Below are 20,811 nucleotides of genomic sequence, written 5' to 3' on the forward strand. Positions count from 1 at the left end.
GATTCCTGAAGCTTCTTACTCTGCTATCTCCCCACAATTCAAGGGCTCTTTCGTTTTGTTTACCTTGTTTGACCATGGGACAGTAGCTGTGACCTTTAGTCAGAAGACACAGCCAGCTGACAGTGACTTCTCCGCGGAGAAAAAGAGGAAATAAATACCCCTACCTCACTTCTTCCTTATCTCTTATCTCCTGATAGTGCTGCCGAATAGTCAAAACCAATGAGAAGCCAGAGGGCAAGGGGGATATTAAGATACTCCACACAGATCAGCATCCCAGGGCAAAATGCCAATTTTGCATTTATATTCTAAATCATGAGTTCACCAAAGAGAGAAAAGCAATCATCTAACATCTTATCTATTCATTACCCAATATTGCCTTTTAACTTAAATCAACAACTCAAAGTCTTTACTAAATTCAAAAGCTTGCTTCAATTTATTGGAGCAATGGTGCCTCTGAGCATTATAAAGTCATTTTTAATTCGCATCAACTATATTTAGGGATTTAATAATTTGCATATTTCTTCTGGCAAAGAAAGTCTAAGACTTAATTCCATGGGTAGGAAATAAGGCAGGATATCATCCTATTACTTAGCTATGACAGAAGAGCAGGTACACTCTGACGAGAAATAAATTTTTAAAGAAAAAAATTGTGTTCCATGTTATTCCCAGGCAATGATTTGTAAATTTTATTATTTATTTCACTTTATCAGGGACCATGTCAGAAGTTTTTTGGAATTATTTCAAATAGCACACATTAGGAACACATGAGGAAAAGTATGTTATTTATAGCATCACTGACTTGCACACACTGCAGGTATTGTTGTTATTGTTTCTGCTTATTTAAAAAATCTCACAAAAATTGTTTTAGGTACTCAGGATGACACAGATATATTTCAATCTGATTATGCTATGTATTAAACAAGCTTGAACAAGTATCTTGACAAGCTTTGAGAAATAGTCCAAATCTGCTGTTAAGTTACAATTTAACCTGAAGATCACATTGTACTGAATGTTTTATAATTATATTTGGTTAAAAGTTCTGATTACAAAGGATGTTAGGAAAAGAAACTAAAGCTCTTTTCTGAAGTAAAATTTAAAATAAATTTTAAGTTTACTTAACTCCTACAATAAACTCCTTTACTTAAACTTACTTAAACTCCTACAATAAATATTTGGTAAACATCTGGCATTTGCCAAGCACCATGCTGCAGTGGGGATATAATGGTGAATAAGACATCTATAGTTTCTACCCTCTTAGAGCATTATAGTCTAGTGCAAGAGACTTATATATATGTAATATATTAGTACATATATTTTACATATGTAATATATTAGTATATATACTATACATAACACATATATCATCTGAATATGGTAGTTATATAGATTAGTTTATAAAATTGCACAGTAACAAATACATATATAAGAAGCCCATGATAGCTCTATTATGGAGTAAATGTTATTAAAAGCCCTATTTACTACCTTGGATACTATCTAAACAGGTTTAGCAAAGTTAATATTACTAGCACAAAGGAAGGCTCTTTGAAGTACTGCAGTGAATTCAATCCAATTATCCCTGAGTAGACTGTCTCCTTCATGGAAAAGCCTATCTCCCAAATTCCTGGCTGCTAATAGTAGAAATAAGCATAGAAGAGAGAGCAACCCAGGCATGGAATAGGTCTAAGGATTCTTATGGGGGCTACTGAATTTGATCTTTGAATTCAGGATCCACCAAATTATGGTTTTAGATTGCTTACACTTTCATTAACATAGTGACAAAATATTATAATTATTACTCTTTCTAACAAGTGAGGATAAAGATGGAATTATAATCCCTCCCAAAATTCTATTTAATTTTACATTGTTGAGAAAATCAGTCTTGGCACCATTTCTTGCCCAAAGTCACAAAATAATATCTACTGTATAATCAAAAAGGGAGGTGAAGTTTTATGCGACACAACCTTAAAAGGCCAAAAAGCACATGAAAAAAAAAGCTCAACATCACTAGCTATTAGGGAAATGCAGATCAAAACTATGATATACTATTTCACACCTTATAGAATGGCCATTATTTTTATAAAAACAAACAAAAACAAAAAACCCAGAAAACTAAAACTGCTGGAAAGCATGCAGAGAAACAGAACACTCCTTCACTGTTCGTGGGAATGTAGAATGGTGTAGCCTCTGTGGAAGACAGTTTAGCAGCATGTCAAGAAGCTGAAAATATAACTGTCATATGATCGAGAAATCCTATTACTAGGAATATATTCAGAAGCACTGAAAGCAAGGATGCAAACTGACATTTGCACATTGATGATCATAGCAGCATTATTTACAATTGCTAAAATATGGAAATAGTCCAAGTATCCTTCAACCAATGTATGTATAAACAAATTGTGGAATATACAATGGAATACTATTTAGAAATGAAATTGTGATGCATATGACAACGTTGATGAACTTAAATGATATGATACTAAATGAAATAAACCAGACACAAAAGGACAAATATCATATGGTCTCACTAAAACGAACTAAATACGATGAATAAACTCATGAAGGTAAACTCCATGAGTGTAGGTTACTAGGAAATAGAAGGTGAGTTAAGAATGGGAACTGATGCTTAATGTACATAGCATTACTAATAAAATTAACTGTAAAAGTGTGGAAATGAATAGTTGATAACAACACATTATAGTGAATATAACTAACACTGCTGATTTAATAAATGAGATTATGGCTGGAAAGGGTAGTCTATGGATGTAAATGTCAATGAAAGGAAACTGGAGAATAATCTAGAGGACATGTAACAGTTATTTCAATCGTGGATGAAGATTGTAGTTAATAGTTAAATATAAAAATGCTCTTCTTTTACAAAGTGCTAAGAATATGGTGATATACAGGGAAATTATAACTAATGTAATTTATGTATGATAGTTAACATTAATATTGAAATATTTTGCAGCAGTGGCAAGAAGATATTATTTCAGTACTAAGGGATGGCAATTGGAGGGTATAAGGGAATATGGGATTTTTTCTTTTAGAGTAATAAAAATATTCTAAAATCTACTGAGGCAAGTGCAATGACCTTACAAGGAATCTTAGGAGGGTTCCTCTTAAACTGAAGGTCAATGTAGCCATCATCTGTGCTACAAAGTCTTGAGTATTTCATTTTACTACTGGGGATTCCAGTAGCCAGGTTGGTATGAGACGGCATCATAACAAGCTGACAAAGCTACAGTCTGGGCGCTGCAGCACGCCGCCCACGTGCACCTCACTACGGTGCTGGTTTGTTTCTTTCCTATTGTTTTTCAGATGGCCAGGAAGTCAGTTACTGGAGGGCACGCGTCAGGTGAGGACAGTGCTGGCAAAGCCCTCACGAATGCAGGGCCCAACATTTGTCCAAGGGGCCACGACTGGGGATATATTTCACCCCACAGTCATCTGGGATGAGGCGCTTCTCAGCCACCATGTTTTCAAATGTGTCAGCGTTGAACCTGGTGAAGCCCCATTTCTTGAAGATAAGGATTTTTCAGGCAGCCAGGAAACATGAACTTGGCCCTGCACAGCACATCAATCACATGCTCCTTACTCTGCAGCTTGGTGCAGATGGACATGATGACTTGGCCGACGTGGACCCGGGCCACCATCCCGAGGCTTTCCAAAGGCATCTCGCATACCTATCTGGAGTCTAGATTGGGGATGGCATGAGGTCACAGACGGGACCATCGACAGGCAAGGGCTGTCTCCAAGGTCCCTTAGGGCAACCCGTTCAAGCAACAGGCCACATACACTACCAAGAAGGCTGCTGACAGCCACTGTACACTGGGCTCCCACAGGAAGAGGGGACGGTCAGCCTAATTGGCTGCAGACAGTGTGGTGTTTTCTTGTTTTTTTTCAATCCCCCTCACCTCCTTGCGGTTTTTTTGTGTGCTGTCTGCTCTCTGTGTCCATTCGCTGTTCAATCTTCTGTGTCTGTATTTACTCCCCCCTCACCTTGCGGCTTGCTTGCTGTCTGCTCTGTGTCCATTCACTGCATGCTCCTCTGTGTTCTTGCTTGTCTACCTCTTTTGTTGTGTCACCTTGCTGAGTCAGCTCTTGGCGGCATCTGTAGGCCGGGCGACGCTCTGTTGCATGCAGGCGTTCACAAGGAGGCCCCAGGACGCGAACCCAGGGCCTCCCATATGGTAGATGGGAGCCCAACTGATTGAGCCACAGCCGCTTCCGCAGTGTGCTGTTTTTCACTGGCGCCTTTCTCATTATCATAGGTTCCCTCCTGATAGCAGGCTACATCAGCAAGAGGGGCAGGGGTACAGACCAGGCCATTCCTGTCCTGATCATTGGCATCCTGGAATTCCTGCCCAGTTTTTACCACCTGTGTATTGCCTACTATGCCTCCAAAGGCTACTAAGGATACGCCTACGATGACATTCCAGACTTTGATGACTAGCACACACCTCAGTCCAGAGAAGAGTCACAGATGGGACTGAACCCAAATTTAAAATAATGGGCAGAAACTATGGCTAACCAAGGGTTAAGGAGTTCTGCAGCATGCAAATGTTTAACAAAATATGCCAAATTATATGGGTCCATCCCAAATATGTAAACTGAGCTTACAATTAGCTAATGAGAGCATGCTTTATTTTTTCATACCCTGACCCTGGCAAAAGCTTCTGACAAGTTTTTCCACTTGAATTGAGTCATGGAAAAATAGCAACATTAATTGTATAAGGAAGCGGGAAGTTATTCTGTAGTGGAAAGTGTTGCCACCACCATCCTTTTTAGAGTTGAGTGTTTCATTGCCAAATTGTTCCTGTGACAAATGGAAAAATATAATACATATAATTTCTTAATATTAAGGAATGTATTCTGAAAATATCTAAGTATCTTATCTCCTACATTTTTCTTGAACTTTGTATACTGCAGAAGACTTGGTAAAATCAAATATTAATGTGGGCCCATCTGCAATATATTTACTTGCTTTCTTACAGACAGCAGCCAGGAAATTTTAAAACCTCAGAGAAGGTTTTCAAAATGCAAACACTTCCCTTCACCAGTCCTTGGCCACCTCTGATATGGTTCACTGATAGGGTAACCAGCATATGATATGGGTCACTGTCCTTTTGTAGATAAAGATGTTCTTTACAACCCATTGTTACTACCTTGTATTATTATTATGGCATTCTGCTAAGTATCAAAAGACTGGGCCTAGATCACTAGAGGACTAGACTGGCTTAATGTGATTCCATTTTCTAGCTTGTAAAAAGTGACTTGTATTCAAACGGAATTAAAATGGAAAAATAAAAATTAAAAAAATCAGTGAACTTGATGACAAAATACTTAAAATGCATCAGGCTGAGAATCAGAAAGAAAAAAGAAATATTGAAAGTGAAAACGGCCTAAGACAGCTATGGGATATCATCAAACCCACCAATATAAACATTATGGGATTCCCAGAAGGAGAAGACAGAGAAAAGGGGGGCAGAAGGAATGGTTAAATAAATATTGAGGAAGCGAACTTGGCCCAATGGATAGGGCGTCCGCCTACCACATGCAAGGCCCGCAGTTTAAACCCCGGGCCTCCTTGACCCGTGTGCAGCTTGCCCATGCACAGTGCTGATGTGCACAGGGAGTGCCCTGACATGCAGGGGTGTCCCCCGTGTAAGGGAGCCCACGCGCAAGGAGTGCGCCCCATAAGGAGAGCTGCCCAGCACCAAAGAAAGTTCAGCCTGCCCAAGAAGGTGCCGCATACACGGAGAGCTGATGCAGCAAGATGATGCAACAAAAAGAAACACAGATTCCTGGTGCCGCTGACAAGAGCAGAAGCAGACAAAGAAGAACACGCAGCAAATAGACACAGAGAACAGACAACTGGGGCGGCGGGGGGAGAGAGGGGGCAGAAGGGGAGAGAAATAAATAAATCTTAAAAAAAAAACACAGATTCCTGGTGCCACTGATAAGGACAGAAGTGGTCACAGAAGAACACACAGCAAATGGACACAGAGAACAGACAACAGGGGCGGGGGTGGGGGAATAAATTAAAAAATAAATCTTTAAAAAAAAATAAAATATTGACAGGGAAGTTCCCAAACTTAGCAAAAGACATGAAGCTACACATCCAAGAAACCCAGAGAACAATAAACAGGAAAAACATGAAGAAAAATACACCCTGTCATATACTGAACACACTATCAAATATAAAGGATAAGGAGATTACTGAAAGTTGCAAGAGAAAAGCAACATATTACATACATGGGAGACCCCATTAGATGGAGTGCCAATTTCTCATCATAAACCCATGGAGGCAAGAAGGCAGTGGGTTGAAATATTTAAAGTGCTGAAGGAAAACAACTGCCAGCCAAGAACTGCATATCCAGCAAGGCTCTCTTTCAAAAATGAGGGAAAGCAAGCCAGTAGAGCTCATTGGTTGGGCACTGGCTTCCCACATACAAGACCCTGGGTTCAATTCCCAGCCCTGGTACATAAAAAAAAATAAAGGAGCGATTAAGACATTCTCAAATAAACAAAAGCTGATGGAGTTCATCACCACTAGACCTGCCCTATAAGCAACGTTAAAGGGCGTTCTTCAGACTGAAATGAAAGGACACTAGACAATGGTTCAAAAAAGCATAAAGAAATAAAGAACTACTATACAGGGAACCATTTGGATAATTGTAAATGCCAGTATTATTGTATTGCACTATTTGGTGTGTATTAACTCCACTTCTTACTTCCTATAGTTCCTAAAGTGAAAATGCATAAAAAGTTATGATAATTCTGTGCTTTTGGACATACAATGTACAAATATATACTTGGTAACAAGTTGAAAAAAATGATCACAGAGGGTTATAGGAAAAGCATATGTGCATGTGTATTAGTCAGCCAAAGAGGTGCTGATACAAAATACCAGAAATTGGTTCTTTGGTTTTTATAAAGGGTATTTATTTGCAGTAGGAGTGTACAGGTACCAGGCCATAAAGCATAAGTTACTTCCCTCACCAAAGGCTATTTTCATGTGTTGGAGCAAGATGCCTGCCAACGTTTGCAAGGGTTCAGGCTTCCTGGGTTCCTTTCTTCCAGGGTCTTGCTTCCCTCTGGGTTCAGGGTTCCTCTCTTCCCAGGGCTTGCTTCTTCCTGGGCTCAGGGTTCCTTTCTCCCTGGGACTTGCTTCTCTTTCCTCTGTGAGTTTACTTCCTGGGGTTCCAGCTTAAGGCTTCAGCATCAAACTCTGACATCAAAACTCTAACATCAAAAACTCTCAGCATCAAAAAGCTTCAACTCTGCCCTTTGCCATGACTTTTATCTCAACACCCTAATGACATGGCCCAATCAAAGCCCTAATCATAACTTAATCATGCCCAGGTACAGACCAGATTACAAACATTACCCAATATCTCTTTTTGGAATTCATAACTATATCAAACTGCTACAGGATGCTATTGTAGTTAGTTGGTATCAAATGAGATACAACTGTTATATATTTAGGATGTTACAGTTTAACCCCATAGTGACCACAAGGAAAACAGATTAAAAATATATCTAGACAGAAATGAGAAGGCAGTCAATATAATACAAAACAAGAAAGCAAATAAATATAAAAATAGGCTTTAACAAAGTAAGCATTAAAAAAAGGTATAAAACTTACAAAGGCTAAATAGCAAGTGGCAGAAGACAGTCCTATATTATCACCAGTGACTAAATGTAAATGGCTTAAATTGTCTAATCAAAAGGCAGAGATTGGCAGAATGGATAAAAAAGCATGACCCAACTACATGTTGTCTCCAACAGACTCCCCTTAAAGTCAAAGATACAAGTATTTTGAGGGTGAAAGGATAGAAAAAAATATTTACTGTGCAAGTGGTAACCAACAGAGAGCTAGGGGGACTATACTAATACTGGATAAAATAGACTTTAAGTCAAAATAATTACAAGGGATAAAGATGGTCATTACATACTGATAAAAGGGGACAATTCAATGGAAGCCCCAATTTGACTAAGTACCATTGCAATTATAAATATATATATATATATACCTCACAGCAAAGTCTAAATATATATGAAGCAAAACTGACAGATTTCAAGGGAGAAATCGATGATTCTACATTAATATAAGACTTTAACACACTACTCTCAATAATGGACAGAATACCTAGTCAAAAGAGCAATAAGGATGTACAGGACTTGAAATATACACTGTTTAACAACTAGACCTAAAAGATATATATAGAATATTGCACCCAAATGAAAATAGAATACACATTCTTCAAGTGCACGTGGACCATTTTCCAGAATAGACCATATGTTAACTAACAAGACAAGTCTCAATAAGTGCAAAAATATTGAAATCATATAAAACGTATTATTCAACAACAGAATGAAGCCAAAAATCTATAACAGAGGGAGAAAGGGAAAATTCACAAATACATGGATATTAAACAACATATTCTTAAACAACCAATGGTTACAGAGGAAATCAAATGTGAAATTAGGAAATACCTTGAGGCGAATGAAAATGAAAAATACAACATACCAAGCTTATGGGATGCAGTGAAGGCTGTGCTGAGAGGAAAATTTATAGCTCTAAATGCTTACATTAAAAAAGAAAAGGGGAGCAGATGTAGCTCAAGGCAGTTGAGTGCCTGCTTCCCGTGTACAAGGTCCTGGGTTCAATCCCGAGTACCTCCTAAAAACAAACAAAGGCAAACAATCAAATGAAAACATCAGCTCTCATTGGGGAGCAGATGCCGCCAGTGGTTGACCACCTGCTTCCCATGTGCAAGGCCCTGGGTTCAATCCCTGGTATCTCCTTAAAAAAAAAAGATGAAGAAGTACTTCATATCAGAGAATTAACTTCAAAACTGGAAGAAATAGAAAAAGAAGAGCAAGTTAAACCCAAAGTGAGAAGAAAGAAAGAAATAACAAAGATTAGAGCAGAAATACATGAAACAGAAAAAAAACAAAAACAAAAAACAAGAGAGCATCAACAAAACCAAAAGTTGGTTCTTTGAAAATACCAATAAAATACACAAAGAAAAAAGAGAGAAGATACAAACAACAAATATCAGAAATGCAAAGAGGGGTATTACTACCAAACCTGCTGAAATAAAAAGGACTATAAGTGAATACTACAAACAACTGTACTCCAACAAATTAGATAACCTAGATGAAATGGATGAACTCATAGAAAGACACTACCTACTTTAACTAAATAAGAAACAGAAGTTCTCAACAAACCAGTAACTAGTAAAACGACTGAATCAGTAATTAAAATCCTTCCTACAAAGAAAAGCCCAGGACCATCTAGCTTCACAGGGTAGGTCTATCAAACATTCCAAGACTTAACTTCAATTCTGCTCAAACTCTTCCAAAAAACTGAAGAGGAGGGAATACTCCCTAAATCATTCTATGAGGCCAACATTACCCTCATACCTAAGCCAGATAAAGATAACAAAAGAAGGAAGCGGATGTGGCTGAACTGATAGAGCATCCACCTACCATATAGAAGGTACAGAGTTTGAATCCAGGACCTACTGGCCCATGTGGTAAACTGGGCCACATGCAATGCTGACATGCACAAGGAGTGCCATGCCATGCTGGGTGTCCCCCACGTAGGGGAGCCCCTCGCACAAGGAATGCACCCCGCAAGCAAAGCCAACCTGTGCAAAGAAAGCGCAGAGAGCTGATGCAGCAAGATGATGCAACAGAAGGAGATAGAGTCCAGGTGCCGCCAAGAATGCAAGCAGACACAGAAGAACACACAGCAAATGGAAACAAGAGGGCAGAAAAGGCGGGGGTGGGGGAAAGGAGAGAGAAATGAATAAAATCTTAAAAAAAAAAAAAATACCATAAGAAAAGAAAACTGGGAAGCGGATGTGGCTCAAATGATAAGAGCTTCCGCCTACCATATGTGAGAACCTGGGTTCGATCCATGGGGCTTCCTGGTGAAAAAAGAAGAGAAAGCGTGTCTGTGTGGCAAGCCAGTGCTTGCACTGAGTGCCCGCGCCAGTGCTGTGCGGTGAGCCATGCCCCTTGCAACGGAGTCACACAGCAAGATGATGATGCATCAAAAGAAAGACAAGGGGAGAGTCAAGGTGAAACGAAGCAAAAACCAGGAACTGAGGTGGCACAACTGACAGGGAACCTCTCTCCCCATCAGAGGTCTCCAGGATCGAATCCCTTTGAATCCTAGAGGAGAGAAAATGAGAAGAGAGGACAAAACATACAGCAAAAACAGCCAGGCAGGAGGAGAGGAAGGGGGGAAATAAATAAATAAATCTTTAAAAAGAAAACTACAGACCAATATCTCTTATGAGTATAGCTGCAAAAATCTTCAACAAAATATTAGCAGACCAAATCCAACAGCATATTAAAAGAATTATACATTCATGATAAAGTGGAATTTAGCACTAGTGTGCAGGTTAGTTCAACACAAGAAAATCAATTAATATACCACATAAACAGACTGAAGGAAAAAATCCACCTGATCATCTCAATCAATGCAGAAAATATATCTGACAAAATACAGCACCGTTTCTTGATAAAAAACATTTAAAACAGTAGGAACACCTAAATCCATCCCCTAGACTACCAAGGCTAGTACCCTAGAGTCTAATTCTTATCATCTCTGCTTAACAGTTCTAATTCTTAGTTTCAGCACTCCCTCCAAACTATCTATACTGCAGCAAAAAAAAAAAATCTGATCATCAATAACTTCCTAATGCCCCTAGGAAAAATTTCAAATTCTTAACACGATTTATAAAGCTCTGCAGCATGATCTGGGCTCTGCTTACCTTGTCAGCAGTATCTCTGATAACCACTCACTCTAGGCTACAGGTATAAGACACTTATTTTTGTCTCTCATAAACACAACTTCTGGTTTTTTTAATGTTATTCTTTCTATATGAAACATTCTACCCTTACCACCCTCTTTTCTTGTTTAATTATCTGTCTCCATCACCTAAACTAAAAGTTCTGAAAAACAGTCACCGTATCTATCTTGTTATAGATACTATTCTTTGTTCGAGGGATACAGCTGTGAACAAGTTAGATGAGATCCCTGGCTTATGGAACTTGGATTCAAGTTGAGGACGAGGACGCCAATTATAAGATAAGTCTAGATAGTGACATATAAAGGAGACAAAAGCAGATTATCTGACAAAGGGCTGCATGGGTTATGTGTATGAAGGGACAGGATGGCCCAATTTTAAAAGGGTGGTTCTAAGGAGATGACATTTAAGGGGATACCTGAATGACACCCTAACCCAGGCCCTAGCAAAGCACACTTCCCACAGGATGTTAAATCAAAAAAGAACATAAAAAATAAGTATAGGGAAGCAGATGTGCCTCAAGCAATTGGGCTCCTCTCTGCCATATAGGTCTAGGATTTGATGCCCAGGGCCTCCTGGTGAAATCAAGCTGGCCAGTGTGGCGAGCTGGCCCAGGCAGAGTGCTGGCCTGCACAGAGTACTGCCCCGCGCAGGAGTGCTGGCCCATGTGGACAGCTAGTGCTGGCCCATGTGGACAGCTAGTGCGACAAGATGATGCAAAAAAAGAGACACAGAGGAGAGATAATAAGAGGTGTGGCAGATCAGGGAGCTGAGGTGGTGCATAAGAATGATCGCCTTTCTCCCACTCCAGAAGGTCCCAGAGCTGCCTAATGAGAATACAAGCAGACACAGAACACACAGCAAATGGACACAGAGAGCAGTCAGGACGGGGGAGGGGATAGATAAATAAATAAATAAATCTCTTTAAAAATAAATAAATATAAGAATAAGTGAATACAATTGTTCAGAGCAAAAGTAGCCCAAACTAGAATATGCAGTAATGTGTATCCATTAAAAAGATTCCCTATGCTGTGACCCATTTCCTTTACTGTGTACACATACCTTTCAAAGTGTTGCAGACTCAAGTCTGAACAAAAGAATTCTCTGCAATGATGGAAATGTTCTGTATTTATGTTGTCCAATACAATAGCCACTAGCCACATGTGATTACCAAGTACTTGAAATCTGCCTAATATGAATGAGGAAATGAATCTTTAATGTTATTTTAATTTAAATAGCCACATATGGTTAGTGTCTACCATATGGTACAGTGCAGCTCTAGAGATAAAAAAGTTACAGCTATAAGAGCTATGGAAATATATGAGCGAGCAGAACAATTCAGCATACTACTTCTACTTATGATATGAAGGACAGATCCTCTCCTCCCCCCCCCAAATTAATTCAATTTAAATTTTTCAATGAAGAAAATTAAATAATTTACTAAAAAACAAAATACACGAAGTGTACTAGAGTGGGCATCTGTTCTTTTTGTTTGTCCAAAAACCTGTACTCCATTTTTTCCAGTAACAGAAAATATATATTTTTATCATGGGAAACTCATTTCTATTTACATGAGGTAAAGCACCTTACCAATCCCCTCAAAAATGGGGACATAACCCAAGGTTTAATTATAAAACACCCCACTGGACACAATGACTGCTTTGGGGATGGGCATGTGATTTAAGCGGGCTCAGAGAATGTTACCTAGGACTTCCCTGCCAAAACTGTTTTAGGCTCCCTCTGTCCACTGAAGTTCCTAATCTGGGAAAAGAGACTGGAGCTTGCTACACGAAGAATTGGTCCTAAAAAGTTAGATAAAAATAAACAAAACGAAGGAGCAAAGAGACAGAGGCCTAAAAACACCTGAAGGCCTGAATTCGGTATACCTGAAAGCTAGATGTACCCCTAGAACTTTCAGTTTTGTTTTGTTTTTTTAATATAGTTCCTTTGTTGCTTAAGTTAGTTTGATTTGATTTAAATTTCTGTCAGCTCCACCATATGCAAAAAAGGGCACATTTTTCTTATATTTACTGGTAATTTTCTTTCTTTTTTTTTTTATGTAGCAGGGCTGGGAATTGAGCCCAGGACCTGGTGTGTGGGAAGCCAGGGCTCAACCACTGAGCCACATCAGCTCCCCTGAGTTGTTTTTCTCATTTGTTTGCTTGTTGTCAGTTTGTTTTTAGGAGGCACCAGGACCTCCTATGTGGAAAGCCAACCCCTTAAGCTACATCCACTCCCCTACTGGTAATTATTTTTAAGGTAAGGCAAGGATCTTGAAGAAACTCTAAACTCCATTTTATCATTAAACAATTTTAATAATAACTGAGGGGAAGCGAGTATGGCTCAAGCAGTTGGGTACCCACCTACCACATGGGAGGTTCCTGGTGCCTCCTAAAGATGATAAGCAAGACAGAGAGCTGACACAATGGGCTGGTGCAGCAAGCTGATGCAACGAGACGACACAACAAAAAGACACAGTAAGGAAACACAATGAGAGACACAACAAACAGAGAGCAGAGGTGGCTCAAGTGATTGGACATCTCCCTCCCACATGGGAGGCCCCAGGTTTGGTTCCCAGTGCCTCCTAAAAAGATGAGCATACAACAAACAGACACAGAGAGCAGACAGTGAGCACAAACAATGGGGAGGTGGAGGGGATAAATAAATAAAATGAATCTTAAAAATAATTACTGAAATAAATGCATCCAAAACACTTTGGAAACAAGTCTACTATGGAATAAACATGAAATGCCACTAGAGGACAAGAATTATCATAGTGCCTCTCTTTTTAATGTACTATTAACCGAGCTGATAAAGTCAGTACAATTACAGAATATTGAGACTAAATAGAACTGAAAGTGATAAAATTTTAATACATAAATGAACATGACATAATCTTTTACAAGGTTTTTTTTGTGCTTTTGGTTCAAATATTAGGCATGTAAATCAATTATATGTATAAGTTTATTTTAGAGAAAGTCCAAAAAACATATAAGCTTTCTCTTGTTGCCAACTAATATAAATCAGGCTAAGATCAACCAAAATTCGTTGGTTCTTAATGCCTATGATGTGGTCTAAAATTTAAATTCATTTTATAGGCATTACAAACCAATTACAAAAAACAATGATACTTTTTGCTGCCAAAGCACAGACATGAAATAAAAAAGGCTCTCTAGTTTTAGAAAGATCAAAGCAATCTGCTAAAATTAACTTTTTAAGGAGAAATCAAATGCTAAGCTTTACAAATGAAATTATTTTATTTTCAAGGCCAGAATCCTATTTTTACCATTTCTTTTGCAGGAGGAAAATGGATGCCCAATGATTCAAGCATGACTGGGAAAGAAAACAAACTGATTTATGATGACTAAGAAGAAACAACTTTGGGTTAAAAAAAAATCATCAATTGATAAATCTCATTCCACAGAACAGTTCAGCTTCTTTAGTAAATCTGCAGAGCTCAGATTTACTTTATACAGTTTTATTATAATATGAACCTATATTCTTGAAATCACAACACACTCTGGTATATTATTTTCTTACCATAGTGAGCCTTCTGAACCGTCAAATCGAATTTAAGTTAAAAGCATTTACCAATAAATAAATCTTTAAAAAAAAAAAGCATTTACCTTCATATTCAATATGTGAGATCCAGATCTATAGCTGTGTTTTGAATTAAAACAACATTAACTTTAAAGATAGAATGAGGAGGGAGGAAAGCTAGGACAGACAGAGTCATTCTTTTGATAGATATACTTGAGTTAAACATAATAGTTTTGGCACTATTATTGAAATTTTTCCTTCAAATTTTTGTAGCAAAGAGGGTTTGTTTTAAAAGAGTTTTACTGGGTTTTCCAGATTTTTAAATTGTCCTTCCCTTCCTTGTAACTATTCTTGAAATGTCCTGACTCTGCATCTTACATTTTTCTTTAGACAAGAAGCAAGATTAACAATCCCGGAAGGAAAGCTAAAGACGGAAACAAAAACTGGAAGCATTTACTCTTGCTCTTTTTCCTATCTCCAAGGAAACATCAACCCATAGGATATAGAATATCCTGTAGTAGGTTATCTCTTACCACATCCCTCTAACATAAGTTCTTTCACCAAAAAAGTCCATTTTAAGATGCATTTGGCTTTCCTGCAAGTGTATTACAATTTGGTAAGGTTACAAGAGCAGAAAAGCAATTGTTATATTAATATTGAGCACTCCATTACATAATCATTTCTGAATTTTATAACTACTCTAATAAATAATTCCCAGACTAAATATACTGAGTTGGAATCGAATATCCACAAATACTTTAAAAGTTTAAAATAACAATGGATAAAGTTGTGAATGGCTCTGTACTCTTCTAAAATTGCAGTTTGACAAAAAGTTATAACAGCACCAATGGACTAGATGAGGTAAAGTATATTCATTCAAAAAACATTAAAAGGACAGTTTTAAAATATATAGATATAAATGGGGATCATTGCTCTACAACTATGCTTTTAACAATTTATGCACAGATGTAATCTTACCCTTCTGATTTTGTTTCCTAGACATTGCAGTTTCTTTTATCTCAAAAAATACAGAAGAAAAGGATCCTTTTGTTTGTCTTGGTTCTGAGTGTTGGTATTATCTCTGGTTTTAAAAGTCAGCAGCAGAATTCTGTGGTTGGAAGGATGAAATGCAAAATCCTGCTTGTTTGAAATTCTGCTAACTAGGTGTTATCTCCGTTTCCTTATATCAACTTCTTGTCAGGAAATATCATTGCAGACATTCATGTCTCTTTTTTCAAAGGAAATTCTGAAGGGAAAAATACAAACACACATTCACTGTTACAGTAACAGCTATCTGTACAAAATTTCTAAGACACATCCACAGGCTTTATATTTGTAGTTTTCTAAACAAAACGTTATTAAAAAAGGATTCTAGAAATGTGGTTGTTAAAGCACAGTATTATTCTAAGTAATTTTACTATTAAAATCAAACCATGTTCTTAGTTCAGAAAGCATGTTTCCTTATTTTTTTTCTTTTTTTAAAATTTATTGAAGTACACATGAACATACATGAATATATGTATAGTAAGAGTCATGAACTTACAAAACAAATATACATATCATCATACAGGGCTTCCATACCTCATCTTACCACCAGTAACTGCACTGTTGTTAAACATTTTTAACTAATGACTAAAGAACATCCTCAAAATATTACTTAGTATTATCTTTTTTATCTATCTCAAATATCTTATCCCCATCTCTACTTCACAGATTACAGTAATAGCTTTCTTTTTCTATCCTGAAGTCATTCTTCCCGTTATCTCTTATCGTTATCTCTTATCATCGCCTAAGACTTTTCTTACACTTGCTCTTCCTATCCAAAACAAACACCTTTTCGCTTCCTCCCCAAATTCCTCTATCTAACCTCTTATAACCTCAGGTTTTCCAGTTTAATGACAGTTTCAAGAAACGTGAGGGGCAAAGGTGGAAAGCACAAAGGAATTTTAGTGAGGAAAACTGAAACATCAAAGTTTTGATTAGTTGATATTGCAGAAGGCTTCTATAAGTCATAAAGATGCAAACGTTAATTTTTCAGTATCACTAAACATTTTAAAGATACATATCCAAGATTTCTGAATAAAGAAAACATGATGAGGATCACAGAACTCTTGTCCTTGAATACCTGATAGGAAAAACATTCTATGAAATGCAACCCAAGAAGGAAAGAGGAGTAACCTTACATGAAATACTTCCTATATAAAGAAAGGAGAATGAAGAGATAAACAGGTAATCCTGGAAAGGTCAAGAAAAAATGCATCAAGAGTAGGAGCTCCTACTCATACAAACCACTAAGTGACCACAAGAAAGGACACTAGAACTTAACTATCTTCCAAGGCATTGAGCCATGTAGGGAGAACCAGCCGAAGCCTTGGGAATACATAGAATACACTACTAGATAGAGTAGGCTTGGATAGAGGACATTTTATGAGACTTTAGAAGAAAGTACAGAATTCAGATCTAGCGAAGAAGATTTAAACTCTTCTTTAGGAAGAGATTCTCTACCCTCATGACATCAGCTTAAGGAAGGAGGACAAAAGCAATACCCAACTCCGAAGCTATAATTGCTGGGCAGTGTGGTAGGATTCCAGACAAGGTGGGAAACATACCAATGATATTTCATCTCTACTCTGTAACTACAAACAAAAGGTTGAACAGAGCTGTCCACAAAGATAAAGAAAAATGGCAAAGCATCTATCAAACCTCCTGTAACAAAAAGACAGAAAGAGAGAAGAAATCAACATGCAATAGATGAAAAATCCAATCTGGACAATATAACCCCCTCAAAATAAAAGCAAATTTCTCTTTGAATACTTGAAATAAGAATTTGGATTCAATAAAATAAAAGATAGAAAATAAATTATAGGGAAGCAGACATGGCTCAACTGAAAGAGTGTCCGTCTACCCTATGGAGGGTCCAGGGTTCAATTCCCCAGGGCCTCCTGACAATGTGTGGTAAGCTGGTCCACACACAGTGCTGCTACGTGCAAGGCGTGCTGGCCCACACAGGGGCACCCGCACATCGGGGTCCTCCACGCACAAGGTGTGCGCCCAGCGAGACGAGCTGCTCCACATGAAAAAAGCACAGCCCGCCCAGGAATGGCGCCACACACACAGAGAGCTCACACAGCAAGATGACACAACAAGAAAGAAATGCAGTTCCCCCGTGCCATCTGATAATGCAAGCGGATGCAGAAGAACACAGCGAATGGACACAGAGCAGACAATTGGGGGGGGGGGGGGCGGAGAGAAATAAAATAAATCTTTAAAAAAAAAAAGAAATTAAAAGTAGAATGAAAAGAAAGCAGATTTCAAAGCTACAGTAAAACTGAAAAACAAAACACCATTATTACAGATTTAATCAGAAGTCAAAAACAGCAAGAAATAAAATAGACATAGCTGAAAAGAGATGAATGGAATGGAGGAAAATCTTCAGAAGGAAAACACAGAGATTAAACCAATTAGAAGATATTATTAGAGGACAAAAATGATCCAAACTGAGAATAACTGGAATCAATAGTATACAACTGAATAAAGGAAACAGAGAAAGCAGTCACAGGTAATATTCAGGAAATTTACCTTGAAATAAAGAAAAGACCTAAATCTGTTCATTCTCTATCTCCAACCCAACAAAGGAAATCTTATCTGTTCTGACTTTAAAATACATCCAGTACCAGACCACTTCCTACTACCTCCACTGCTACCACCCTTGTCTAAGCCAAAATCATTTATCATTACCATAATCACCTCTTGTTATCTCTGAATCCTATTCTGCCACAATCTGGCTTCTACCTCATTATGGCTGCTTTTAAAATTATATGACAGATTACGTCCCTCCTCTTCTGTTCAAAACCCTCCAGCAACAACCCATTTCAAAAGCCAAAGTCCTTACACTGGCCTAAAAATCTGATGTAAAGCAAAGCCCCTATTTCCCCTTTACCACTCTGACCTTATTTCCTACTATCCTCCCCCTTAGGTACTCCACTCCAGCTACACTGACTCCTTACTGTCCCTTTTACCCTTTAGATTATGTTTTATAGACACCACTGGTGCCCTCACCCTTAAGATGTTCCCTCTGCCAGGAATGTTCTTCATCTAAATATCTACATGGTATACTTCTTCACGACCTTCATATCCTTGCTCAAATGTTACCTTCTCTGTTGTTATTCATGAAAAAGGCTGTGGAATTACTGACTGGAGCTGCTACCATCACAACACACAAGTTGGTAGGAAAGGTAGTTCTGCCACGGTTAGAAAAGCCAAGAAAACCAGCAGCTTTTCTGTCAGAGACAGCTATCTTAATTTGGAGCAAAGCACAGAAAAACTCCATACCCAGTGGCATTGTCAGTAACAGGAGCCATCTTGGTAGCAAATGAACAAACAAGACCAAGGCTCAGCTAACTGTGCTTGTATTTATAGCTGATGCAAGGAATAGACCAGAAGACTAGACAAAAATTTTAAAATGACATACAGAAATGAGACTCTAGGGTTCTTGACAACTGTTCCACCTATCTGTACAAGAGAGACTGGAGAGGGCCCAAACTATCCAAACATCCTTGCAGTGGCCCAGTGGAAAGTGAAAGCTAGGGCAAACTTTTAAAAGCTCTCAACTTTGGAGACGCTCCCCAGCTAGACAAGATCTATCAGCAGAGGGTGGAAAATTTATTGGCTCAAGGTATTTTAGCACAACTTTTGACCAATCACCAACTGATAACTAAGCTAGCAGACCCACCTATGACCCTAGGAAGTCAAGTTTAAAAATAAAACAAAAAAACGAAAACAGCAACTCCAATAACACAAAAACTGAGCATAGTGGTCATATATATGCCAGAGAAAAAGAGAGTACAGAGATTTAGTCCAGGCCAAGTTACTAACCAAACAACAAAAAAAGAGAGCAACAACAACCCTGAGAATGGAAAAAAGATCATAATCCAAAGTTGCTACAATATACTATGTAGAAGTTCCAACTCCTACAGAAAATTATGACATATGATGCAGGTAAGTGTGTCCTATACTCAGAGGGAAAAAAAGGCAAGGAAGAGAAAATGTCCCTGAGTATGCCCAAATGCCAGACTTAGCAAACAAAAGCTTCATACTTCCTTAAAGAATTAAAGACAAATAGGATAATGACTCAAACTCAACAAAGATAAAAGTTATTGAAAAAATAAACAAATAGAAATTCTGGGCTTGAATAATGGAATAGAGGAAAACAATCAGTAAACTTGAAGAGTGTTAGAAATTATACAATCTAAAGAACAGGTAGAAATAAAGAATGAAGAAAAAGGATCAGAGCCTCAGAGAACTGTGCAACAACATCAAGTGTGTCAATACACACAAATTAGGAGTCTCAGGGGAAAAAAAGGCAAAAATAATGACCTAAGACAATGCAACTGAAAAAAAAAATTTATTCAACAGACTCAAGAAGCTCAACAAACCACAAGTAAGATAAATATAAAGAGATCTACATCTACATACCATTGTCAAAGTACTGAAGGCTAAAGACAGAAAGCTGCAAGAAAAACTCTTTCAATCTAGAACCAAGGGCATCCTTACAATCAATTTCTCAAACATAATGTGCAATATTCTGTAAGAAATAATCAAGCACGTAAGGAAGCAAGGCACCATAAATGAAAAACAGTAAAGAAAAACAAACTATGGAAACAGACCCAAAAAGATTTCAGGTATTGCAATTATCAGGGACTTATTATAAAACTACCATGTACTCTTGTTTAAAAAAAAGAAAAATTGAAAACAGCCACAGAGAACAAGAACAAGAACCTAAAGAAGGCAACCTAGCCAAGGTAAAAGCAGAATAAGGAATGATAAATACAATATATGAAATTAAAAATGTAAAAACCAAAACATCATAGGTTTTAGAAAGAATTTAAGAGACTCACCTTGGGAAGCAGACTTGGCCCAGTGGTTAGCGTCCATCTACCACATGGGGTCCAAAGGCATAAAAACACTTTTTAAAACCTTCTACTATAAGCCATACAAGCATATTATTTAGAGATTCTGAGGTAACAGCATATTATTTAGAGATTCTGAGGTAACAGCCAAAAGAAAGAGTTTTAAAAAGCTGAATAAATTTCACCTACATTATGGGGGCTGAGGGATGGTAGAAAAGGAATAGAACAGAAAATTCTTACTTTCATTTAATGGAGTTCTACAAAACAGTGACAATAAATAAATAAAACTACATGGAACAGGGAAGCAGACTTGGCCCAGTGGTTAGGGCATCCATCTACCACATGGGAAGTCTGGGCCTCCTTGACCCATGTGGAGCTGGCCCATGTGCAGTGCTGATGCCCACAAGGAGTGCCGTGCCACGCAGGATGTCCCCTGCGTAGGAGAGCCCCACGCGCAAGAAGTGTGCCCTGTAAGGAGAGCCGCCCAGCGCGAAAGAAAGTGCAGCCTGCCCAGAAATGGCACCGCCCACATGGAG

The 20,811-nt window shown here is 38.1% G+C and overlaps 1 protein-coding gene and 1 non-coding gene across 8 annotated transcripts in view; both read right to left on the reverse strand.

Moving 5' to 3' along the window:
- Positions 1-20,811, reverse strand: part of SPATS2 (spermatogenesis associated serine rich 2) — a 224,417-nt gene that overhangs the window by 123,280 nt on the left and 80,326 nt on the right. For 5 of the 7 annotated variants that reach the window (XM_058308288.2, XM_058308287.2, XM_058308289.2 and 2 more), the window contains one exon: positions 15,345-15,612. The exons of the other annotated variants lie outside the window; for them this stretch is intronic. Coding sequence is in view for 4 of the 5 variants with exons in the window: in XM_058308287.2 (XP_058164270.1) it covers positions 15,345-15,369 (25 nt within the window). In the remaining variant the exon portion in view is untranslated. The remainder of the gene's footprint in view (positions 1-15,344; positions 15,613-20,811) is intronic. 7 annotated transcript variants of the gene reach the window in all.
- Positions 3,741-3,871, reverse strand: LOC111762549 (small nucleolar RNA SNORA70). Its single transcript, XR_002795648.1, has one exon. It is a non-coding gene; the product is annotated as a small nucleolar RNA SNORA70 (small nucleolar RNA).

The sequence above is a fragment of the Dasypus novemcinctus genome, chromosome 12 (assembly GCF_030445035.2).
Source record: "Dasypus novemcinctus isolate mDasNov1 chromosome 12, mDasNov1.1.hap2, whole genome shotgun sequence".
Lineage (NCBI taxonomy): Eukaryota > Metazoa > Chordata > Mammalia > Cingulata > Dasypodidae > Dasypus > Dasypus novemcinctus.